At 44.7% G+C, this 25,433-nt stretch overlaps 1 protein-coding gene and 1 long non-coding RNA gene across 9 annotated transcripts in view; one reads left to right on the top strand and one right to left on the bottom strand.

The window, feature by feature from the left end:
- The first annotated feature begins 2,229 nt into the window (after positions 1-2,229).
- LOC132666813 (uncharacterized) lies at positions 2,230-4,913 on the top strand. 3 transcript variants are annotated; one of them, XR_009604855.2, is made up of 3 exons: positions 2,321-2,696; positions 3,020-3,179; positions 4,496-4,913. It is a non-coding gene; the product is annotated as an uncharacterized LOC132666813 (long non-coding RNA). The 3 variants fall into 3 exon arrangements; XR_009604857.2 differs by having other exon boundaries at positions 2,322-2,696; positions 3,053-3,179; XR_009604856.2 differs by lacking the exon at positions 3,020-3,179 and having other exon boundaries at positions 2,230-2,696.
- Positions 4,725-25,433, bottom strand: part of SERPINB9 (serpin family B member 9) — a 60,632-nt gene continuing 39,923 nt past the window's right edge. The window contains exons 1-7 of one of the 6 annotated variants that reach the window (XM_078446692.2): positions 17,789-17,851; positions 14,315-14,492; positions 11,881-12,018; positions 11,418-11,535; positions 9,511-9,653; positions 7,190-7,345; positions 4,725-5,849 (exon numbers count right to left, since the gene is read on the bottom strand). In XM_078446692.2, coding sequence (XP_078302818.2) covers positions 5,445-5,849; positions 7,190-7,345; positions 9,511-9,653; positions 11,418-11,535; positions 11,881-12,018; positions 14,315-14,482 — 1,128 coding nt within the window. In that variant the 5' untranslated portion in view covers positions 14,483-14,492; positions 17,789-17,851 and the 3' untranslated portion in view covers positions 4,725-5,444. The other 5 variants (XM_078446690.2, XM_078446688.2, XM_078446691.2 and 2 more) reach the window with 5 other exon arrangements.

The following is a 25,433-nucleotide window of genomic DNA, read 5'->3' as shown; positions in this document are numbered from 1 at the left end:
TCCCTTCTACACATAACCCAGAGGCCAGAACTGGCCATTTGGCCCCACAAGGGAGCCAGAAGAAAACAATCCTGCCATGTGCTAGAACGGAGGAAACCCAGACACTTTTGGTAAATGATTCTAATGACAACACACAATTCCTCCTCCATCTGCAATTTGGGCAGTGGTATTTCCTTTTTCCCCCAGGAAGATCATGGCCAAAGCAGAGGAGACATTCAGGGAAGGAAAAAAACACATGGTGTGAGGGGTTTTCTTCCCATAGTTTCTTTAAAAGATGGATAGCAAAGGTGCCATTTGCTTCAGAGAGGGTACCTGTGGTGGGGGGTTCTGCAACCAGAGCACAGAGAGAAATGTGTTCTGTGTGTTCAACAGTTGGTTATCCTCAAGGGCAGGTGGCTCCTAAATAGAGTCAGCAGATTGTTTAAAGGGGTTGGAGGGGAGGAGAAGCTTGGCTGCTGTACCGCCCAGGGAAGTGGGGGAGGAGGGGTGTCTTGAGTAGCTGCCTCTTCCCTTTTCTACTCACTCTCACTCAGAAGACTCTGCAAAGCAGGGTGATGGCCAGGGAAGGTTGGGTGGCAATGGAGCAGGCAGTTATGCCTGCCAAGGGAGGGAGCTGCCACTGGCATCACTCAGATGTCAGAGGCCATCTGACAAGAAGGAGGGAACGTCTGTCTGACCTAAATCACCGCTCCTTTTTAGTCCCTTCGCTTGCAATCACGCTTCTTCCCTGCTCTACCCAGCACTCATGACCTTCCCTTACACTGCCTCTGGTTGTCCAAAGATGGCCCCATAGGGAGCCCCAGGTCCTTCCCTGGACCTACTTCCCTGGATCTTACATTAATTCATCAATAAAGGCCCATATCTTCCTCCTTCCATTTCTTTCCTTCACCATCTGCCCATAAAAGGTTTCGTTCCCCATTTATAGTGGCCTTCACTATGCATTAAGAAGAGAACAATCTGATTAACTTGAAACAGTAACAGAAGCTAATATTTACTGAGCTCTTACTGCCAGTCACATATTGTCCCAAGTATATCACAACGCTAATTTGTAAAATACCCTTTGAGATAGGTATCCTTCCAGATGAGGAAATCCATCATGGAGAGCGGCAGTCACTTACTTAAGATGCTCCAAACAGTAAGTGGCACAGTAAGAGTCACACCCAGGCTGTCTGGATACAAAACTCAGGCACCTAACCACTATGCTGCCGTTGGGCTCTGCTACTATATAAGACTGATCAAAACAGTCTCAGAGGATCTTGAGTTTGGAATTTCAGGCTACTCGGGGGCAGATTTATGCTCGGCCCCCAGCCAGAGCACTCTTAGACCAGGGTCTTCTTGTGGACCCCACTGGGTCCTCCTGCTATGCCAAGGCCCCTCCTCTCCTTGCCCTGGGTAAGTCCAGAACCCTGTCCCAATTCTTGTCCCTGCAGGACTTAAGTCCCTCCCAGCCCTTGCCAAGAGAACCAGGATGGACTTGAATGCCTGTCTGTGAGCTCCGCTTCCTCAGGCTCTGGACTGAGAGGAGCACAGAGCTCTCTCCTTGGAACCCAAACCTGGACTGGGTTGCCATCTTCAGCTTACCTCTGGGAAGCCCCACTGACCAAGGAGAGGGTGCTTCCTAGGAAGTGGGGGGAGGGGGTCATAGAGCTGACCTTACAGAAGGCAGGTCCCAGGCAGTGGTGAGAGTATCCTGGGCAGTGGCCAGTCCGAATAAATGCTGGCCAAACACAACCAATGAGACCACACTGGTGCATATTTGTTAAATATTAGTCTCATCAGGCTTCTCCCCAAATCAGTGACTAATTCCTCACCATCTAAAATCAGTGCTCATATAAGGACATAACGTCCTGGCTCTCAGAGCCTGCCCTGCTGACCCTCCCAACTTCTACTCTGAAGTTCTCCCTGAATAGGAATCAAGAGCCCTGGCCTTCTCAAGAAAGTGGACAGTGAGGTCTTGTCCCTGCTAGTGCACCTGCAGTTACTAAACAACGCAGCCCGCTGTTTTCTATCCAAGCACACACCAGATGCTTAGATTCTGGTGTTCCTTCTTTGTCCCTTCCCAAAGCCAAAATGACTCCCCTCGGGCCCCAGGTTCTCAGGGAGACAGGAGCCAGCTGGCGGCTGAAAAGCGAAATCAGACGCCCAACTTTGCCTTTCTCCTAAAGCTTCCAGCAGCTCCTTCCCCTCCTCTTCGGTCCGGGCCCAAGGGCGGGAGAGGGGGGCGGGGGGTGGGGCTGCCGGTACGTTGAGGGGGCGGGGCGAGGGCGGGGCCGAGACAGAGACTGCCCCGACGCGGCGGGTGGGGGCTAGGAGCTGGGGGCGGGGTCGCGCTGGACACCCCAGAAAGCTCGTCCACGTCACAAAGCTGTTGTCCCCTCTCCCCCATCACAGCACCCGAGGTCCGGACCAACTTGGCCTCACTCCAGGGATTTTGCTAGACCGTATACGGCTTCATGCTATCCATCCAGGGGCTCCCAGAATGGTGGCACGGGGCCTGGGGCACCAATGAGCCATCCTTCCTTGGAGAGATCTGGTTTGGGATCCCAGCTACTCTCGCCCTCCAGCCCGCCTCGCTTGAAACTTCCGGCAATAGAGACTCCTTTGACGTTTAAAGAAAACAAGGACAAAACACTGGCAGCACAACGTTTCCACTGTGGAACAGCTAAGCTGCTGGGATGGCGTCTGGACAAGGCGGGGTGAGCAGTGAGCCTGTGCATCTTGGAGTAGAGGGCGTGTGTTTCACAGAGGCTCTCCCCCTCTGGCCTCTGGCTTTGGGGTCTGAAAGCTCTGGCTTCATTTCCTCTGCCAGTCTCCGACTAGCTGAATGAATTTGAACGAGTTGCCTAACTTCTCTGAACCTCAGTTTCCTTATTAATCTCCCCAGGTTGATAGGAGGATCAAGTAAAATAATGTATCGTGCAGTGCCTAGCAGTCTCTGGCACATAGGATTTAACAGATGCTATTTCCCCCTTCCCCAAAACGAGGAAGGGATTACTAGATCTTCTTTTCTCTACCTCAGTTTTTCAATGGAGCCTGCCTCTCTTTGGAGTAGGTGGCGTAGGCTGTGCTGATGCCATCTTTGCCTGGTTGTCAAAAAGAGATCCAGAAATAAAGGCTTGTGGAATGTTGGCGCTGGAAGTCTTGTCCAACTGGACTTCCTTATTTAACAACCCTGGAAGGTCAGTACCCAGCTCCCACAGCAGACAGTGGGGAGGGAAGTATTAGGAGTCAGCTTTCAGGGTTAACATCATGGGTCTGGGACTGGAAACTTCACCTTGTCCTGTCTACATTGTGCAAACAACCTTAGGTCCTGGGAAGTCAGAGAAGCAGTCCAAACCCCCCATAACAAAGAAGAAAGGCTGCTGGTCCCAGCAGTCAGCACTCCCTTTTAGAAGCTTGCCAATATTTCCAAGTGCTTTTGCCCTTCACTGTTAAGTGGCCCAGCTCTGTGAACCTTCTGTACCCTCAGGTCACAAACTGTTCTTTTTACAGGCCAGAAGCTGAGCCCAGAGTGGCCAGGAAACTGTAGTTTGGCCCATTTTGGTTTGTTGGGATCAATATTTGCATTTCCTGGACATTCCTCCTGAGCAGTATCCAAATGCCTGGTATATCCAGGGGACGCGAGTCAGCTCACTTAGAGAGTCTCTATCTCTATCTCTGTCCATCTCTGTCCCTCTCTGTGTCTTGCTCTCTTGATGTCTCTCTGTATGAGCCAAGCTCACTTAACAGACTCTGTCTCCCCCTGCCTCCCCCCTGCACAGGGGTTGGGGGAGTGGGTACTAGCACTACCACAGCTGTCTTAGGAAAATTTTCTCCCAAATACCCTTTTAAAAGCTTCTCGCTAATCCCTCTTATTTGGGAGAGGTCTAGAGATCTGGGTGATTTCCCTGGGGGAGAGACATCAGTCACACATTCCACACGAAAGAAATTTCCCCCTTTCTGCAACTTGCCTGTACCTCCTCTTATAATTCATCACAGCTAATCACAGTGCCCTGCCCAGTGAGGCTGATAAGGGTCCTTGAAATCTTAAGTGACCGTCTCTGAACTCTAGGGAGAAGAGAATGGGGAGGAACTGCTGAGTGGGCACAAGGTTTTCCTTTAGGGCGATGACAATTTTTTGGAACTAGATAAAAGTGATGATTGCACATGTTGCACTGCATTGTTAACTTTAAAATGGTTAATTTTATGATATGTGAATTTCACTGTAATAAAAAAAATTCTTTGAAAAAAAAAACAATAATGGGGCACCTGGGTGGCTCAGTAGGTTAAGCATCCAACTCTTGATTTCAGCTCAGGTCATGATCTCAATGATTTGTGAGTTCAAGCCCCACATCAGGCTATGTTCTGACAGTGCGGAGCCTGCTTGAGATTCTCACTCTTTCCCTCTCTCTCTGCCCCTTCCCCACTCTCTCTTTCTCTCTCTCAAAATAAACTTTAGTAAAAAAAACAAAAAAATAATATCACTGACATCTAATCACTTTTTTAAAAATTACAGAGTTCATGTGTGATCAAATTACTTCTGACTGCACTGTATGTGGCACACAGACATGTAAAATACATTCCAACCCCGGAGGAATTTAAGACCTAGCTGGAGAACAGAGATGACTAATACATCAAACAACTTCCATAAGAGCAATGCCCTTCCTCTGTGTGCAATTGAGAGTTCGAAGACGCACCTCTGCTAATGCAGAAAAGGAAAATTTTCTTGGAGATGACATTGGAAATGAGCTTTAAGAGTTGAATGAAATTTTTACTGTTAGAGTTGGAGGTGGAGAAATATAATTAACAGGAAGAATGTCTGATCCCTACAAGAGGATCACATGATACATTTAAGGACATTACCTAGTCCAATCTGGCTGTCATAAAAGCTACATCATTCCAGCATGAGTATTAAAGACCAGATGTCAAAAGACCATGACTCTGCCCCTTTGTCTCCAATGCCTGATGCCCTGTTTTCCACATACTTGGTGATGCATGAATGTCAAAGATAAAATAAAAATGTGCATTAAAGAAACTCTAAGAAGCACATGTACCAGGAAAACTATAAAACAGTTGCCTTAGCTAGAAGCACGTACTACTACTGAAATAGGCTAAGACAAGTATGCAACAAGTTTTGAGGTACAAGGCAGAACATGGTGTAACTAAAATGAGTTACATGTGGAATGAGTGGGGAAGAAGTCTGGAGTCATCTAGGAAAATTTTGTATGCCATCCTATGGGATTTGGACTGCATTTTAAATACAACAGGGAATCATTAAGTTCTATTGTCCCATGATCTCGACTAAGTAGGGCAAATGAGTGGTCAGTATGGAGAGAGCTGAGTGTGGACAAGCATGAGATTCAGATGGATGAGGAATCTGCCCTCATCACCTAGGCACTTGGCTTTAAAGACCCATGTTCACAGGGCTGTGGTGCAAGACAGGAGGACACAGGAAATGCTCACCCTTAGGGAGCAGAAAACCTGCCGCAGAACAGAATGCTGTTGGCTGCATTGTGCCTAATGAAGAAAAGGAAGGGATGGTCAGCACAGAACCTTGGTCCAGATACCACGCAACACTCCACAACCACGACGGCCGAGGCAGCTGCGGCCTCTGTGCCTTCCTCATTCACCTCCACGACACTCTTGTGCACAAACTTGGACAGACACAGATCTCTCTCAGCTGACATTGCTGAAAAGTCAGCCTTATCCCCCTGGAAGGCATCAACCATTCCCAAACGCTGAAGCACAGATTCCATGTCATAATCCTCTTCCAGTTTAAATCTCGGAAGGAAAACTTCCACTTCGGTACTCTTCATACAATCTGGCTTGGTCCAGGCTCTAAATTTCTCATAAGTGAGATGTTTTTCCACCTGAAAGACCAGAATTCGATTTTGAAATTCATACTTTAGTACATATTTACATACACACCCACATACTCTTCCTCCTCGCATAGATGGGTATTGATTGCCACACAAGACCAGCAGGCACCATTATCTGCCAGGAAATCTGTGAGATCTCATACTTGTGCTATTAAATACATGGGTGGCTTCCCTGCCAAGCAGGGAAGACTTCAAACAGCCCAGAGGCACAAAGACAGTGGTTGTTCCTCTTGTTGCCCAACAACGTCTAGGAGACATCTTTTATCCTGACAATCATCAATGCCCAGCTGACTGTGATTTTCTTTTTTTTTTTTTTTTTATAAACTGTGCTTATTTTTTGAAGATGAGGCATTGCTGGTAAGAAAAATGATTGGGAGGGGCCCCTGGATGGCTCAGTCGGTTAAGCATCCAACTCTTGGTTTCAGCTCAGGTCAAGATCTCATGGTTTGTGAGACTGAGCCCTGCCTTGGGCTCCATGTGTTGACAGAATGGAGCCTGCTTGGGATTCTCTCTCTCTCCCTCTCTCTGCCCCTTCCCAGCTCGTGTGCACGTGCACGCACTCTCTCTTTCTCAAAATAAACAAAATTAGAAAAAAAAAAAAAACCTTAAAAAAAAAAAAGAAAAATGGGAAAGGGCTCCTGGTGGAGTCCACCCAGAAGAACAATTTGCCAGAGGTGCAATCCTGCAATCCTGCACACATTCTGAAGAAGAGACACGGTGGCGGGGGGGGCGGGGATGGACAGAGACACAGCCAATGGCTGCAGCTCTGCTCACACAGGCCCCTTAGGTCATGGGAGCACCATGTGCCACTTAGTGCCTGTCCCTAGGAGCTCCTGGGCTGTGGCTGACTCTCATACTAGGTAGGGATCCATGCTGAAAGGAAGCAGAGTGGGTGGGGAGTGGCATTTCCGGCTGTTTCTGGCTCTGCCCTCCTGAGTTTCAGGTTCTTAGTATTTAAAATATAATGCTAACAACAATGATTATGATAATAATAATGAATCACATTTATTCAGGGCTGATGATGCACCAGACAATGTGCTAAGCTTGTTCCCTGAACTACGCCCATTTTATCCTAATAATAACTCTATCAGGAGATATTATCACCATCCCCATCTTAGAAAACAGAGTAATTTGGCAAGGTCACATAGGTATTAACGGGAGAAGTAGGTCCTGAATAACAGTTTGGTTCCAAAGCCCCAGTACCTGAATACTGTGCTCTGCTGCCTGGTTGCCCATATCATCAACTTAAAAGGTAACACAAATGTTGGAAATGGTGCTTGAGTTCTATCCTATCAGGAAGGATGTGAAGGTTGTCACTGGATTCATCTCACCGAACTTAGATCCACGTTGTCATCTGGGAGCAGAATGAGCATGCTCAGCTCCTCACCCACATAGGGCACCTCCAGGACCTGGGCCTGCACCTCTTCAATATAGGCAAGCTTAAATGTAGCTTCCTGAAACATCATCTGCACTGGCCTCTGCTCCTTCTGATGGGAATAAACAGACGAGCATGGAATTAAAAACAGATTATTGAAAGAGGCGATAAAAGTTTCCAAAAGACATAGAGTTGACTCCAGGAGTGTTTTCAGCACCCGTCATGGGAACAATATTCATATGCTAATTCCGACTCTTTCCTGTCACCATTACAAGGCATCTCTTGTAAACAGGTATCCTAAGAAAGATATTCTACTCAGCAAAATAAATGTGATACTCTGCATTTTCCGGAGGAGGAAATCAGACTGTCCTCATTTAAACTATATCTAAGGAGGGGTGTCTGGGTGGCTCAGTCAGTTAAGCGTCCGACTCTTGATTTCAGCTCAGGTCATGATCTCACGGTTTGTGAATTCGAGACCTGTGCCTGGCTCTGCACTGACAGTATGGAGCCTACTTGGGATTCTCTCTCTCCCTCTTTTTCTGCCCCAACCCTGCTCGCACTGTGTGCACTGTGTGCACACTCTCTCTCTCAAAGTAAACTTTAAAAATATATGTATACAAAAATAAAATATATCTAAGGAAATGATACAGTCACATAAAATTAAATAGAAAATTTTTTTCATTTTAGCTAGAGAAAGGTTTTGTGATAAGGTGGGAAGAAATTTAAGAGTTTCACAGGAACGTGACAGGTAGTGCATGGACACACCCTCTCAGAAAGCAATCTTGCCGGCAAGTAGAAAGAACTAATATCTCTTCATGTATTTAAATCCAGTTGTTCTGATTCTGATACTCTAATCCAAGGAAATAACTTTTTAAAAATGTAGAAGTGGTGGGACACCTAGGTGGCTCAGTCAGTTAAGTGTCGGATTCTTGATTTTGGCTCAGGTCAGGATCTCATGGTCACAGGATCGAGCCCCACATCAGGCTTGGCACTGAGCATGGATGGAACTGCTTAAGGTTTTCTCTCTCCCTCTGCCCCTCCCCCACTCTCTCTCTCAAATAAAATACAGAAGAGGTATATGCATGCAGAAGTTAGAGTATTATACTCATTTTTCTTTTTTTTATACTTATTTTTCAAATTGATACAGATCAGCTATTATACAAATTAGAAAAGTTTCTAAAATCAATGCTAGAAAAGTTCTCCCCCTCCCACCTTTGTACCTCAAGGGCTGATTATGTAAAGTACACCTTAAGCCCCCCAAAACACCTATACACTATGTTTCCAGATTACATTAAAATGGTATTTTTGCGGGGGGTGGGTGGTTTGCTGGGGATTTGGCAAGCCATTTTAATACCTGGCTGAAGTTACACCTCAATATCAAGACTAAGATTTTTGTCAGTTTTAATATTAGAAACTTATATTAAATTAATAATGATTAATTAATATTAATTCAAGTCAATACTCATTTTAATTTTTTAAATATCTGATTAAAGAAATATTCACTCCCAGGGTTGATGGGGGGTGGGAGGGAGGGGAGGGTGGGTGATGGGTATTGAGGAGGGCACCTTTTGGGATGAGCACTGGGTGTTGTATGGAAACCAATTTGACAATAAATTTCATATATTGAAAAAATAAATAAATAAATCATTAAGCACTTTCTCTCTTTAAAAAAAAAAAAGAAAGAAATATTCACTCCCTCTACCCACTCCCCCAACACACACACATATCACACTTTCTTTCCTTAACACTTGTTTTTTGCTTTCTGTTTAGCAACTTGGGAATAGAAGAAAGTCTTCTATGAGAGTTTCCAAAACTAGGTGGCAGCAATGAAGATAGGAGAGATTATCAGAGGCAGAAGGAGCAGTAATAAAATGCAAAAAATTATAGACAGCAAATAATTTTTATTCCTCTGTTCTTTTCTACTGAGTTTAAAATTGCATTTATAAATATGTTGTTTCAAAATTTTTTAATTTATGTTTATTCTTTTTTTGAGAGAAAGAGAAACAGAGCAGAGTGGAGGAGGGGAAGAGAGAGAGGGAGGCACAGAATCTGAAACAGGCTCCAGGCGCTGAACTATCAGCCCAGAGCCTATTGCAAGGCTTGAAACCATGAATCGTGAGATCATGACCTGAGCTGGAGTCAGATGCTTAACCGACTTAGCCACCTAGGTGCCCTTCAAAATTATTTTTAACCAATCATTTATGCTTTTACAAACTTAGTTTTCTCCATTCAATTTCTTCTTGAAACACTAGCAGAATTTCTGAAAGCTTCTCTCACCTGGTTTATTTTAAAAGGCATTTCACTTGTGTACATTTTGTTGAACTGTTCATTCCACCTTCCTTTGAAGTAGATGGCATTGACAAGAACCAGCCTGGTCTGTGCATCAATCGAGCTATCCGGCAACAGGTCTTGAATTTTACCTTCCAGGAAAAGTAGAGAACACATTCAGGTGATTTTTATAGAACATGGGATGAATAAATCATGATAAGGTTTATTGGCAGATCCTTGGTTACTAGTCAAGAACCAAACATTCTTTTCATTTTTCAAATTTGCTCAGTTTGGATTATTATGTACAGAAATCAAACACAACACATACAAGAAGTGGTGTTCATGGTCAGGTCACTAAGGCCTTTCCAGAAAGTTGAAGACGGTAAATGATTTCTAAATCACTCAAAGAAAAACACTATACGTGGTCAGACAACGAGGCAAACAGGTCTGGAGGGCTGGTCTGGAGGGACCTGGGTTATCTCAAGAGGTGAAATGGGATTGTTTGGTTTAGTGCAGCAAAGTTGTAACCGGTGCTAACATTCCACAACTACATCCACATGTCAGAGGCAGCCAGAATGAACGGCTCAACGGGGAAAGAGCTGATAATGGGCAGTCTGGGTGCACTGAGGAGCTCCTGGAAGCAACTAGAAGAGATTTTACTATTTTGATCCTCTAAACAAAACAGCAGACATTCCTGGAAAAGGTAAGGTGGGCAAGTGAAAGATACTCCCTTCTTCCCCTGGATATCAAACTGCCTTTCTGATGAACTAAGAGCATCCCTGTTAATTTGCTGCCTCCAGATAGCATAAGTGGCAAATATTCCAAGAAATGGTGGCAATAACTGCTAACTCTTTAAAGAAAGACAATGTCTGTTCTCGATTGTCTGATTTATTGACAGAAATAGGACTGCTCCTAGTGGTACTAAGTAGAAATGGTACAGAGGGTCCTGAATGGTTCAAACATCATACATCATTGATCATGGTGGCCAAGATCAGAACGTGGCACTCCGTAAAACAAAAGAATAAGGCTCAATGCCAAACAAAGTATGATTTCGGTCTGCAGGATTGATCAGCCCTGAGAGACAGTCTGCAGTTGACCTATCAAATCTAAGCTTACCAAATCTAATTAAGGGAGTGGAAGTGGAAAACGTGAAAGAAGCAGAATAAGTAAGCTTAATGTGTAGGATAAAGCTGGTGGTAGGTCCACATAGAATTTAGAAAGAGGAGGGGCGCCTGGGTGGCGCAGTCGGTTAAGCGTCCGACTTCAGCCAGGTCACGATCTCGCGGTCTGTGAGTTCGAGCCCCGCGTCAGGCTCTGGGCTGATGGCTCGGAGCCTGGAGCCTGTTTCCGATTCTGTGTCTCCCTCTCTCTGACCCTCCCCCGTTCATGCTCTGTCTCTCTCTGTCCCAAAAATTAAAAAAAAAAAAAAAAAACAAAAACGTTGAAAGAAGAATTTAGAAAGAGGAAGCCCAAGTGTATGACTCAGGGGAGATCTGACCAGTAGTCTCCTTCCTATGGAGGTGATGAACCCACCCAACATGTGAACATCACAGGCCACATGAAAGTACGCTTCAGTGTAAGTTACTAAACTGGAAATCTGGTCTATGAATTTCTTTTGACATTTGTATCAGTCATTCTGGTCCCCGGAGAATGGAAAAAATTAAGTCTCCATTGTTGAAAACCTGAGCTTCTGATCAGAACCACTGTGAGTCCATTAAGGTCCAAATATGCCATGAGGCCCAGCCTGTCAGCATGACTCTGACCATCTGAAACACTAGTAAAATCAGAACAGCAGGAAAAGCAAGGGGAGGAAGAGGGAAGGGAGGAAAAGGAGGGGAAGTAGGGGAACGTGGAGGGAGCAGGAAACAGAGAAGGGAGAGAAGGCAAAAAAAAAAACAGTAACATGTAATTCTGACCTTCAGTCTTTTTTGAGATCCAAGTGTTGATGTGTTTCCTGGACTGCTCTGCAGCTTTGGCAAAGGAAAGCTGCTCAAGTTCAGCATGGTAGAACTGAAGACAGGATTCCTTAAAGGTCTTTGGAGAGAAAAGTGTTCAATGTGGCTATATTCCTAAATAAAGTTTAGTTTCCAAAAATTTGAATATTATATACTTTTTATTAAAATAAGTATACATCTCTTAAAAGTGATATCTTAGCCTAATAGGTACTAAAATATCAGAGTTTATAAATAAGTACTAAGCCATAACCAACCAGAAATGGAAAAATGAATTTTACAAGTAGTCAAATTTTAAATAATTCAAGGCACAGTCATAGAATTATGAGTTTTAAAAGTGTCCACCATTAATTTTGGTTCTCCAGGATCTTTCTTTCAGACTCTATATTTTAAATACAACTTTTATTGTTCTGCTGACTCAACTCACTGAGAGGAATTCACACGTCTTTTCTCCAAAGAGCCTGTTGGCTGTTCTGAGCAAGTACTGGGTGCCAGGTTTGTTCACTTCAGTAAGAAGTAACTGGAAACTCTGATGAATATCTTTCTCTGTGTTTAAAGAAAGCACCTGTTGAGAAAAATAATTTTAAAAATTATCAAAATGGGGTGCCTGGGTGGCTCAGTCGGTTAAATGTCTGACTTCGGTTCAGGTCATGACCCCACGGTTCATGAGTTCAAGCCCCACATTGGGTGCCACACTCACAGCATGGAGCTTTCTTGGGATTCTCTCTCTCTTTTCCCCTCTCCCTCTGCTCTCCCCAACTCACACTTTCTCTCTCTCTCAAAATAAATAAACTTTAAAACAAAAATCAAGATTGTTCTTTGATCTGAAAAACTCATTATAGAGTTTTATAGAGAAAATTCTTTCTCAAATACTCTACAAAATTTTCCTTTAAAAGAACACTGTTTTCATTTAAATTGCAGATTTAATACATACTAGAGCAATACTATGTGGAGGTGGGGAGAAGATACAGAGAGAAAAAGACAGAGAGAGAGAGAGAGAGGGAGGGAGGGAGGGAGGGAGGGAGAGGGAGAGGGAGAGAGAGAGAGAGAGAGAGAGAGAGAGAGAGGGAGAGGACAGAAAACAGAGGAGTAACAGTTGGCTTTTCTGCCTAAATAGATCTGTCTTGTTTAAAAATAAGTAGGGGCGCCTGGGTGGCGCAGTCGGTTAAGCGTCCGACTTCAGCCAGGTCACGATCTCACGGTCCGTGAGTTCGAGCCCCGCGTCAGGCTCTGGGCTGATGGCTCAGAGCCTGGAGCCTGTTTCCGATTCTGTGTCTCCCTCTCTCTCTGTCCCTCCCCCGTTCATGCTCTGTCTCTCTCTGTCCCAAAAATAAATAAACGTTGAAAAAAAAATTAAAAAAAAAATAAAAATAAAAATAAGTAATAGGGGGGCACCTGGATGGCTCAGCCAGTTAAGCATCCAACTTCAGCTCAGGTCATGATCTCACAGTCCGTGAGTTCAAGCCCCGTGTCGGGCTCTGTGCTGACAGCTCAGAGCCTGGAGCCTGCTTTGGATTCTGTGCCTCCCTCTCTCTCTCTCTGCCCTTCCCCTGCTCATGCTCTGTCTCTCTCTGTCTCAAAAATAAATAAAAACATTAAAAAAATAAGTAATAGGAAGAATGACAAGGAGAAGAAGGATTCAGAAAAGGGGCTATTATAAAATCTTGCATCCCAAGAAAAACATAAGTATGAAATACGCCTAATAGAGGAAAATTTGCTTCTAAGATTTAAAAAAACAACAACACAGTTAAAAGCATGATAAGTTCAAGAAGAAATGGGCATAAATACAATCAGTGGGCAAGGCAATCTTTGTCAGTTTATACAGAATCCAAACACTAGTTCTTTAAAAGAACTTCCCTTAATGCTGTAAGTAGCAATGCATATTCAGCATATTGAGTGCCATTACTGTCTAGTTGAGCACAGAAGGATAAGGAACTTTTGATGTCTCTGAATACAAGGTAACTGAACAATCTTGAGGCTCTCAAAAAAACCCAAAAGAACAAAAAAAAACCAAAAAAACCTCCCAGAAGGATTCATCAGCTAGCTTAAAACACAGAAAAGCTCAGTAAGCCCAAAGAAGCCCCTCTCTACACATAAACCTTCACTTCTCAGGTCACAAGCTGAAAAATGATTCAGATAAGCAATTACCCCAGAAAGGGTTGCCAAGAGAAAAGAAAGTGGTATTGAAACAAAGAGCCACACCAGCCCTCCTGTAGTGAAGGTGTGTGCAGGTAGCATGAAATAAGCCTGTAGGTTTTATCTTAGGCACATGTCCTCTGCCTGCTCTATAAAACCCCTTCAGGACAGGGATTGATTCTTAATCATTTTCAGATGTTTGCTGAATGTTTGTTAAACTAGTCCACACACAGTCTGTATATGTAATAAAGACATGCCTTTTCATCCACATTTGCCTATTTTTGTCCATCCCCTTACCAGGAAGGCATGTTGGTGTATTAATGACTTGAAAGAGATATTAACCTACCCTTTGTTACCAAAGAATAATTACAGTTATGAAGTCTTTACTTCAAAAATGAGAGATCTTAACTGCTTAGATTTCAAATAATTTCAGTATCATTTTCTAAACAAAGATAAGATGCTAGGACAAGATTTGGATAGTCTTAACCAAATTATTAGAGGACTTTTCCCAAAAAAAGTCTCAGCAAAAGAGACTCCCAGCCCTGCCCTTTGCGTCTTGTTCCCCAGGCAGCCCCACCTGCCTGATATAAGCATGTATGTGTGTATGCACGAGGACCCCTCCCCATCCTGCTTCGTGGCAATTCTGGAGTATGAGGTATGAAGCTGGTGATGGAACATAACAACTGAAAGGGCAGTCCCTTCTCCTGAGTGGCAGGTAGGTTTACCTGGGCCATCTGGGCAGCAGTGTTTCCTTTTGCCCCCAGGAAGACCATGGCCAGGGCAGAAGAGATGCTCACAGGAGAATAAAACACGTTGCGTAAAGGGCTGTCCTGACACAGCATCTTTAAAAGGTGAAAGGCAAAGGTGCCATTTGCTTCAGAAAGGGCATCCATGATACAGGCTCTGGAACCAGAGAATAAAGAGAAAGGCTGCCTTAATACACCTCGGAAGGCTATTGATCAAATATCTGGCAATCTTGGAATTGTACTTGTTTTAAAATAATAAAGCTCATAAACATTTTAAGTTGGAGGAAAACCCATTTATTGTTGCTCCCCATCTGAAAAGTGAGTCCCCATTTTAAGGTAAATAGAGAAGTATGGTACTGGCAGAGATCAAACCAGCTTGAGAGCCTCAGGAATTAACAGCACTAATTCACTGGCACAAACACACAGCACTCAGTCTCCCAGGAGCAGTGAAGTCCAATCCTTTCGTATAAGGACCAGCTCTTCCCACCTGACGAGAAGGACATCAGGGAGAAGGAGGATGGTGTCAGGGAAGCAGGGGAGGGGGAGGAGGGGGAAACTCCCACTGAAAAAATTCTAGTTTCTCTAGCCTGTTCTCTAGCCTGGTCTCCATAATACTGTTTCTCCTTCTTCTGCTTGTTTTTTTTTTTTTAATGTTTATTCATTTTTGAGAGAGAGAGAGAGAGCATGAGCAGGGGAGGGGCAGAGAGAGACAAAGACAGAGGACCTGAAGCAGGCTCCGTGTGCTGTCAGCAACCAGCTGGATGCAGGGGCTTGAACTTAAAAACCCTGAGATCATGACCTGAGCCAAAGCTGGAGGCTCACATGACTGAGTCACCCAGGTGCCCCAATACTGTTTCTTCTTTCATACATTTATGAAGAGCACTTTTGAGAGTTTCAGCTATGCAAAAGGCCACAGTCTCCCTATCTGTCAGCTGATACTTGAGAAATGTTTGAGATTCTGGTACGAGATGACAGACAGGCTGCAGGTGGGTTTAAATTGACTGTGAGGAGAGGACCTTTCATCTACAGTGACTGGTCATCAACCAGCTAGGGAGAGCCAGTGTGCTCTCCAGCTGAGCAGCCCTACCCGCTAGATGGCCAATTAACTCCCGATAGCCCATAACCCAACTCAGAGTGCCCAATGATCCCTAGCCTCTAGACATCACGTGACCTTCAAACACTGGAAAAGAGGCTGAGAAAACTTTGCTTTTGTTTTGTTTTATAATATTTTGCTAACTTAGCAAGATTTGAGAGTTTTACTCCCAAGATTTGGGAGTTTTACTCGATAGAGCAAAAGCCACTAATGGAGACTGTGCACCAGAGAACGAAGACCAGCCCCTGCGGAACACCAGAATAGAGAGGCGAGGAGGAACGGAAAAGGGTACAAGAAAGAGCAAAACTACCAAGAACAGGGAGGCCAGGATCTATGAAGCCACGGAGGTCAGAAGTGTAAATGTTAGTGGGCAGGTTTGCTGACCACACAGCTGAACCTGAACACATGGCCACCACCATCCCCCAGCCCACCAGGCAATTAGGTAAGGGTGGAAATGAGACCCTCACTCACCCAACTGCCATCTCCCTGCCTCCTTCCTGCGGCTCCTCATCCCCTCACACCCATCACCAAGTCCTGCCTTCTGCTGCCCAAATGGCTCTGGAAACCGTATACTTGTGAGCCTGCACCTAGTCTAGACCACCTGCTCCCTCTCCCTGCTGCCTCCTCGGAACAGAACGACCCAGAACGTTCCCCTCCTGGGAACAGACCCCACCCAGTTCACTCCATTTGGACAGCCCTCCTCTTAAATTTCCCATGGCTCAGGGTCCCTGGGTGGCTCAGTGGATTGGCTTCAGCTCAGGTCATGATCTCACGGTGAGATCCAGCCCCACTCCAGCTCTGCGCTGACAGCAGGAGCCTGCTTGGGATTCTCTGTCTCTCTATCTGCCTTCTTCCCCTGCTCGCTCTTTCTCTCTCTCAAAATAAAGAAATAAACTTAAAAAAAAAAAAATTCCCCTGGCCCTTAGGATAAGCTCAAAGCTCACTTCATTTAAAGGGCTTATCCTCCACCTCACCCCCTCGCCTTGCTCCAGCATCAGCTTCTAGCCATCCTGACCGCCTTTCACTCCCTTCAAGGCACCCCTGGGCCAAGGAAAACACCGTTTATCCACCACCCCGACCCCTGCACTGGCTAATGGCACTCAGCTTCCCTCTCCACCCAAACACCCCGGTCTCAGAAGGCTTCCCTTCACGAGCTCCACCCACCCTGGCGGCTGCCTCACTCTTCTCTGCAATTCCGTCTCTCATTGCTTGTGGTCCCACTAGGCTGCAAGCTCCCGCGGCAGGGGCGGTGTGGCACCGCGGGTCCTGCGGGCCGGGAAGAGCGCTCAGGGAAAAGGAAGGGCTCCAGAAGTTTGTGTGGAGTGACTGCAAGAATTAGGATGGGTAAGTAGTGCTCGGATTTACAGCTGCAGAATGGTGATTTCAGCAGGAAAGAGGAGAGGTAGGGAGAGGTCAGTGCGCGGATCCCTAGGAGAGAGATGGGGTGAAGAAGTAGGGCGGCGGGGTGGGGGTGGAGGGAGGCGGCTGGAGAGGAAGAGACCTGGGAAGCGCAGAGACAAGACAGTGGAGGAGGGAATCAGGTGGCCTGGGCTCTGGGACCGGCCGCAGCTGCACCACTGTGCGGCTGCGATCCAAAGAGGCTCTGTTTCTGTGAACAGGGCGAGGCACCACCTGATCCGGTTCGCTTCTACAGAGATGGCCCTCGCGTCCAGTGTCTGAGCGCGAGCGCTGGGGGCTCACGTCCTCCGCCGTCCCCGCCCTGCCCCGGGGCGCCCCCACTTGCCACCTTCGGCACCGCCGCGCTCCTCCCGTGGCTGTCGTCCGGGCCTACGCCGACCTCTCCGGGAAGAGCCGCCCCCTGGGTCCAGCTCGCGTCGGGAGGCAGCGGCCGCAGAATTTTATGCTCGCCCCGGCGACCTCCACGCTTCCTGCCCTCCGCTGGGGGCGGTGCGTGAGCTGCGCCCCCGCGTAACCGCCGGCTGGGCGCGGCCAGGGTCTAGTCCCAGGCCTGCTTTGCGGCCGCCCACCACCCCCACCCCCACCCCCACCCTCCGCAGCCCCGCCTCGCGTGTGAGGCCCTGCGGGGGTCACTGGAAGCGCTGACTGCCTCCCAAACCGATTGTGAAAGGAAAAGCACTTTCAAACGGATAGGTGAGTCGGGCTGGTACCGCCGCGCTCGCTCACAAGTGGAGAACACCCCGGGGACGCGAGCGAGGGGCGACAGAACTTAGCCTGGGCTTGTCTACTTCCAGAAGCAAAGGTGGAGTGACAGGCCTGTGGGTCTTATTCCACACCGCTCATCTTACACAGATGAAAGAGTCAGCTAGAATAAAATATCTGCTCAAGATCCCACACTAATTAGCTGTTCTGAACCCAGACACAGAAGCCAGGCGGCCTACCTTCTAGGACCTGAGCCCTTTTCCCCTGCTGGTGTTTGGGCTCTGGTGCTGCTGTGTATGCAGTCGCTACCATTTATCTCCAAAGTGATGGGAACAGACAGACTGAGCCGGACTGCCTCAGCACATGGGGGTGCTGACGCAGGGCGGGCTTGCGGATGGTTGATTCGGTTGTTCGAAAGGTCATCAGATACCCACATTCTTCCCATCCCTCGTGGCCAGTGACCAGAGACCCCAGCAACTAGAAGCCTTTCTTGTTGATGTGATGATGTTCAGAGGAAGAGAACAGATTAAATGACTTTCTGAAGCAGATTTCTCTTCCTATTTCAAATTCAAACCTGAATTAGTGCATTCTCCTGAGGGTCTGAATTAGGGAGAGAGGCAAGCCAGGTAACTAAATGTAAAGAGGCACACACTCTTAGGGGTTAACCCCTGTACTTAATGTGACCCTGACAGTGAGTGCCTCCTTAAATTTCACACCCTGGGTGCCTCGCTTTTCAAAAACTAACAGCGTTATTGAGACCTGTTAACAGACCATAATATTCACTCTTTAAAAGCATACAATTCAGTGGTTCTTAGTCTGTTCACAAAGTTGTACAACTATAACCACTATCTAACTCCAGAACATTGTATCACCTCAAAAAGAAACACCATGCCCATTCATGATTTTCTCCATTCCCTCTTCCCACAGCCCCCGGCAACCACTAATCCATTTTGCCTAGATTTGTCTATTGTGGGATATTATAGATAGAATCATATATAATATAGTCTTTTGTGACTGCCTTCTTTCACTTAGCACAGTGTTCTCAGGTTGATCTTTGCTGGTTCAAGGTAACAGTGATCTATATTTCATTTCTTTTAGTGACTGATGACATAATATTGTGTGTGTGTGTGTGTGTGTGTGTGTGTGTCCATTTTATTTATTCATTCATCAATTGGTAGACATTTGGGTTTTTTCTCTCTTTTGTTTGTTATGAATAATGCTACTATGAACATTCACATATAAGATTTTGTTTAGATGTATGTTTTCATTTCTGTTGGGTCTATACCTGGAGTGGAATTGTTAGGTCATATAGTAACTCTGTATTTAACTTTATGAAAAACTGCCAAACTATTTTTCCAAGCAGCTACAAAATTTTATTACCATCTGTGTACATGGGTTTCAGTTTCTCGAAATCTATGGTCTCTTTTTTTTTAACTTTAGAGGGTGTGAAAATGGCATTGCATGATGTTTTAGAGTTGTATTTCCTTGATGACTAATGACGTTGAGCATCTTTTACCTCCCCATGTGGTTACTGGCTCTTTGTAAATCTCCTTCAGGGGAAAATCCATTCAAATCTTTGCTCATTTTCAAATTAGATTATTTGTCTTTTTATTGCTGAGTTTTAACACTGTAGGTTTTTATTCACTTCATCATCATACTGCATGATCAAACTGCTTAAAAGACAAAATGAAAATCTTAAAAGCGATCCAAGAAAAAAGATACAGAAAAACAGAGATGAAAATGATATCCGAGTTTTCTTGGGGAAAAAATGCAAGCAAGAATACAGTGCAGAAACATTTTTAAAATACTGGGAGAAAAAAGAGAAACCATCAATCTAGAACTCTGTATGTTTCAAAAATACCTTTCGAAAATGAAGGTAACATAAAGACTTTCAGACATATGAAACCTGAAAGTTCTCACCACCAGCCAACCTTGCATGTCAAGACGTGTGAAAGTAATTCCTTCAGGCAGGCAGAATAAAAATAATAAAGGAACAAGGATGTACCCAAAGGAAGAAGAGCACTGTTAATAAGTATCAGATAAATACATAAGGCTTTCTTTCTTATTTCTTAAATGTCTTTAAAAGATAATATTTTAAATACTATTTTTTTTACATTTATTTATTTTTTGAGAGACAGAGACAGAGCATGAGCAGGGGAGGGGCAGAGAGAGAGGGAGACACAGAATCAGAAGCAGACTCCAGGCTCCGACCTGTCAGCACACAGCCCGACATGGGGCTCAAACCCATGAACCGTGAGATCATGACATGAGCCGAAGTCAGACACTTAACTGACTGAGCCACCCAGGCTCCCCTAAATAGTATTTTAAGTGTCTTTAAAATAATAACAATGTATTGTGGGGTTCATAACACATATGAAAACAACAGCCCAAAGGTCAACAGAGTCTAATTCTCAAATTTATAGGAAAAAGCAAAGTACCCAACATAGCCAAAACAATTTTGAAAAATGGGAATAAAATTGGAGGGGTGCCTGGGTGGCTCAGTCTGTTAAGCAACTGACTTCGGCTCAGGTCAGGTCATGATCTCACGGTTTCTGAGTTCAAGACCCATATTAGGCTCTCTGGTGTCAGCACAGAGCCCACTTTGGATCCTCTATCTCCCTCTCTCTCTCTGCCCCTCCCCTGCTCATGCACACACGCGCTCTCTCTCTCTCTCTCTCTCTCTCTCTCAAAAATAAATAAACATTAAAAAATGTTTTAAAAAGAATAAAATTGGAGGACTTACATTACCTCAAAACTTACTATTAAGCTACAATAATCAAGTATTGTGGTATTGGCACCAAGATACACATTAGATCAACAAAATCAAATATAGTCCAGAAATAGAGCCATGTATATATGATCAGTTGATTTTTGAAAAAGGTGCAAATGCAGTTCAGTGGAGGAAGAATGCTCTTTTCAACATATGCAAAATGAGCTCAAAATGGATCATAGGCCAAAACATAAAATGTTATAGTATAAACTTAAGAGACATTCTCTCTGACTTTGACTTAGGCAAAGAGTTCTTAGATAAAGCACAATACATAAACAAAAAAGTTTAATAAATTGGACTTCGTTAAATTTAAGAACTCCTCTTTGAAAGATGCTGTTATCAAAATGAAAACTCAAGTCACAAGATTTGTGAAAGTATTTGCAAGTCGTGTGTCTGATAGAGAACTTGGTATTTGTAATAATGCTCAAAATTCAATAAACAAACAACCTCTCCCCAACAAAATAATAAAATATGTGTGAGAGATTTAAAAAGGTATCTCACCAGAGAACATATATGGATTGCAAATAGATACATGAAAAAATGCTGAACATTAGAGAATTAGAGAATGCAAACTAAAACCTCAATGAGATAACATTATACACCGATTAGAATGGTTAAAATTACCAACACTGATCATACCAAGTGTGGGTGAGGATACAGAGCATCTGGAACTCTCATTTGATCTACTGGGTAAAACTATCTTGGAAAAAAATTTTGCATTTTCTTAAAAATTTAAACCTGCCATATGACTCAGCTATTCACACTCCTATGTATTCACACAGGGAAATGAACACATACGTTCATACAAAGACTTTGCAAATGAATGATCATTGCAGTTTTATTTGTAATAGTTAAAATCTTTGCAACAGCCCAAATATCCAGCAGCAGATGAATGGAAGCAAACTGTAATGTATCCATACAATGGGATATAACTTTGTAATTAAAAAATGAACTATTGATGCACACTGTATGGATGAATCTCAAAATAATTATACTGAGTGAAAGGAGCCATACCCAGAAAGTACATGCTGTATGATTCCATTTACATAATACTCTATAAAATGCAAATTAACCTATAGTGGCAGAAAGCAGAGTAGTGGGTGCCTGAGACTGAGGGTATGTGGGTAAGATGGGGCAAGGAGGGATGGGAGAGAAAGACTGAAAGGTATAAGAAGAGCCTTTAGGGTGTGATGGATATGCTAATTATCTTGATCATGGTGATGGTTTGACCAGTGCCTACAATATCACAACTTATCCAATTGTACATGTCAACTATGTGAAGTCCATTATATTCATTATACCTCAATAAAATTTTTAAGTAATTTTTTAGAGGACAAAAAAAAAATTAAAATTTGTAGATGCCTGTTTCCCAGTCCTATGGATTAATTTTTTCCCCAAATCCAGTTTAGAAAGCACGGTCCCTGAAATGGATGTGGTCTAACCAGGAACATAGTCTAGCTTGGTAGATTTTAATAAGAGCTGTAATGTAAATGGCTCAGGTAACAGACCAATGAGCCGTGAATCCAAAGTAGAAGCAGGAGCAACCATGATTCAGTCCAAGTCTTAAAAAATAAGCCAGGCAGCAGTCAGTGATGGTGCAAGTGGGAGTGTAAATCAGTTATTTTTTGGAGACCAATTTGGAAGAAGCCTTAAAATATGCCCAACTTTTATCTCAACAGTATTATGTTTAGGAAGGCTTCCTTTAAAACATTAAGGAATGAGCAACAGTACGGTACATAATATAACAGTGCAGCATGTAATATAAATAATTTAAATTACCCAAATTGTCTACAAGTAAATAGATCACAAAAAATATGGAAAATCATACAAGTCAATTAAGGTTCATAGTAAGTAGGTGCTATAGAAGTCTATGATTAACTTGTGTGAAAGTTTAACTTGTGTTTATAAGTTTTTATTTCCATACATATTGTTGGTTGGAAACCCTCCTAGGAACTTCCTTGGAAGAATATGAAACCAGCTACATGCTCGGAGGGCAGGGAGAGACTGAAGAAAGAGGCAGGCCACTCCAGGTTGGTAGACAGGTGACAGTTTTATTAAGCTTGGCTTGTATTGGGTGGCAGCAAGATGAATGGATCCCAGCACCCACCCACCAAATCTTAAAAAGTTTCTAAAGAGACCTTAACTGAGTTCAGTCACATACACCATGCAGATATTTTCCACGCCACATCAGTCTCAAAACCGTGTCCTTGGAGCAGTCTCTGCAAGTGGGAAAGGTAAGTGAAACCCACATACCCAGGACAGGGGAGAGAGTGTGTGGAGCCTCTGAGGGCCTGGATCCAGCTCACAGGTCAACTGGCAGTCATGCCTTTTCAATGACCTTCCCCAAGGAAGGGGATATATAAAAATATACACATCTCACCATCAACAGTAGTGATTGCTGGGTGTGGATTTGTGTGGAGTTATTTCTAGAGAATGTATTATATGTCCTGGAGGGTGAATGGGGATAGCTGAACTGTCACCAAGGTTCTGGTCTAAAGGCTGTTGAAGGCAATAGCATTATGAGATACAGAGCCTCATGATCCCCCAGGGGACAGTTAAGATACAAAACCTGCTATAACTCCCTGACACTCCTTGAAACTAGATGTGCTCCCTGCCTGCCTTCACATAGCCACCAGGTGCATATCTGGTTAATGTCTAAAGATCCTCTGTGCCCTCTTTCCATGCTGTGATCTTCTTTGATACTTCTATCTAATGAGATAGGAAATAAAGGCTGTGTGCAGGCTGCTGTGGCTGCTGCTGTCTCCCAGAGGCAGCCCTGCATGTCCGCTCACGTCTGTCTGAGAACTTCTTCAGTGCGTGGCCACAGATCTGTGGACAACTTAAATTTTATTCATATTTTCTATAGTCCAAATTTCTGCCACGACACATATTCTTTTGTAATCAAAATATACATCAGGGGCGCCTGGGTGGCGCAGTCGGTTAAGCGTCCGACTTCAGCCAGGTCACGATCTCGCGGTCCGTGAGTTCGAGCCCCGCGTCAGGCTCTGGGCTGATGGCTCGGAGCCTGGAGCCTGTTTCCGAGTCTGTGTCTCCCTCTCTCTCTGCCCCTCCCCCGTTCATGCTCTGTCTCTCTCTGTCCCAAAAATAAATAAAAAACGTTGAAAAAAAAAAATATACATTAATGTAGGGAGATCTTTTCTTTAGCAAGAGATACGCCTGAGCCACATCGGAGCATGTGTGATAAACACAGGCCATTGTTCCCAGGAGCTGGTGAGTATGTGAGGGTTTCCTTGGGGGCTTCAGGAGAACTAGGCAGAGTTTGGTGTGTGCTTCCAGGGACAGAGATGGAGAGGGCTGCAGGCTTCTGCTTCAGAGTACCACCTCCTAGCCCAGTCCTGAAGCTCATTGCTAAGGCCTGGACATGTACCTCAGTTATTTCTACAAGGGACTCTCTGAGATATGGAACATGCAGGGCTGTGTGTGGCACTGAAGAAGACACTGAGGGATACTGCCTCAATTGTTGAAGAGACAAACCCCGGGTGGCTGCAGGGTTAACATGTCAAGATCTCTGGCTTTGTGAGCCACAGGGCCTGGGCACTGGCATTTCCTGAGGAGGTTGGCAGGAGTGGGCAGCAGAGCTCTGATGTGATCCCAGGACAGAAGAGCAGAGGACTGGTCCATGGATCCCTGAGATACTCCAAAAACACCCACAAATAGTAAGCACAGTCTGAGAGGGGAGCCATCCCAGATTATAGAGGGAGGGCAGAACCACTCAAGGACACCTCAAATATTGCAAAACAAGCATCAGCCCCAAACATCACACATCCAAAGCCTCAGTTATTCAAGCAGCTGTGGAATGCTCCCAACAAACATTCACAAACCACCCAAGTGCACACATTTTATTTTGCCATGCAAATTGCTACACTGATTTGGTCACTCAAGATTTAAATCAAGGCAAGGTAGGCAGAAGGGGAAGGGAGGACATGGCCAGCAACCGTGCCTTTTTATGGAGAAGAGAACCCACTACAGAACAAAATGCTGCCAGTTTTGTGGTGCCAGAGGAAGAGAAGAAAAGGACCGTCCGTGAAGTCTGGGTTCTGTTCTGTGGCCCAGGCAGTCCTGAGCACAGACACTGCCTCTGTGCCTTCTTCACTAGTCCCTTTGCAAGGTTTCTGTGCATGACCTTGGACACACACTTCTTATTAACATTCCAGGAAAGTTGGCCTTGGCTTCCTTAAACACACCAGTCCTAAACTTCAAAAAAAAAGACTCCAAGCTGTAAGTCTCCTCCAGCTTTAATCTGTGGAGGAGAAATTGAACTTTCTTTAGTCAGCTTTTTTGGATTTGTCCAGGATCTGAACTTCTCAGATGTTAGTGTTTTTTCCGCCTGGAAAAACAAAGTTAAATCCTAGAATCCAGACAACATAATGTGCCCATGCACACATGTATTATCCCCCACCTGTCTCCCAGCACCCACACCCCCGGTGTAACTACGTGGGAAGTTCTGGTCCAAGACAATGCACAGATTTTTTCTTCTTATAAACACACCAAAACTCTTCCCAAATTCTCATGTTTTCCCTGTCCTAGGGACACAAGAGTAAAACAGCTACAAAACAACTAAGGCCAGCAGAGTTTTTCAAAAAGAACTATTTTTCCCTAAACTCATTTAAAATATTTAATCTGAAATACCTAATTCAAAATTCTTATAATCGATTGTTACATTTACTGACATTACTGTGAGTCAGAGGGCAGTCTGACAAAGGAGAGACAAAGGTCGTAGCTCTCTCTAACTAGGGAAGAGGAGAAAATCAAAGATTATCTGTGCAGGAAGGGTGGGCTCTTCCTGAGAGCTGAGAGCGGAAATGGGAATTACAAAAGCATAACTTCCGGCATCTCCCATTTGCCCTCACTTGCAAGCTAGCTGCCCGCCCTGGAGTCAGCCTGGCCCCTAGGAGCTGTCACTCATTCTGAGTGTCCACAGGGAAGGAGGAAAGGAGATACAGGGGCTTCCACTTGTATCTGCTCCTCCCCTTACCCAGAGCTCCAGTGAGCGCTCCTCTTCAACGACAACTCATGGGACATCAGCTCTAGTTCGTCTCTACTAATTTTCTTCAAGTAGCCATGAAAGATCTCACCTGTGTCCCCACAAGAGA

The sequence above is a fragment of the Panthera onca genome, chromosome B2 (assembly GCF_046562875.1).
Source record: "Panthera onca isolate mPanOnc1 chromosome B2, mPanOnc1 haplotype 2, whole genome shotgun sequence".
Taxonomy (NCBI): domain Eukaryota; kingdom Metazoa; phylum Chordata; class Mammalia; order Carnivora; family Felidae; genus Panthera; species Panthera onca.
The sequence above is the reverse complement of the archived record's forward strand: the minus strand, read 5'-3'. Positions and strand labels throughout refer to the sequence as shown.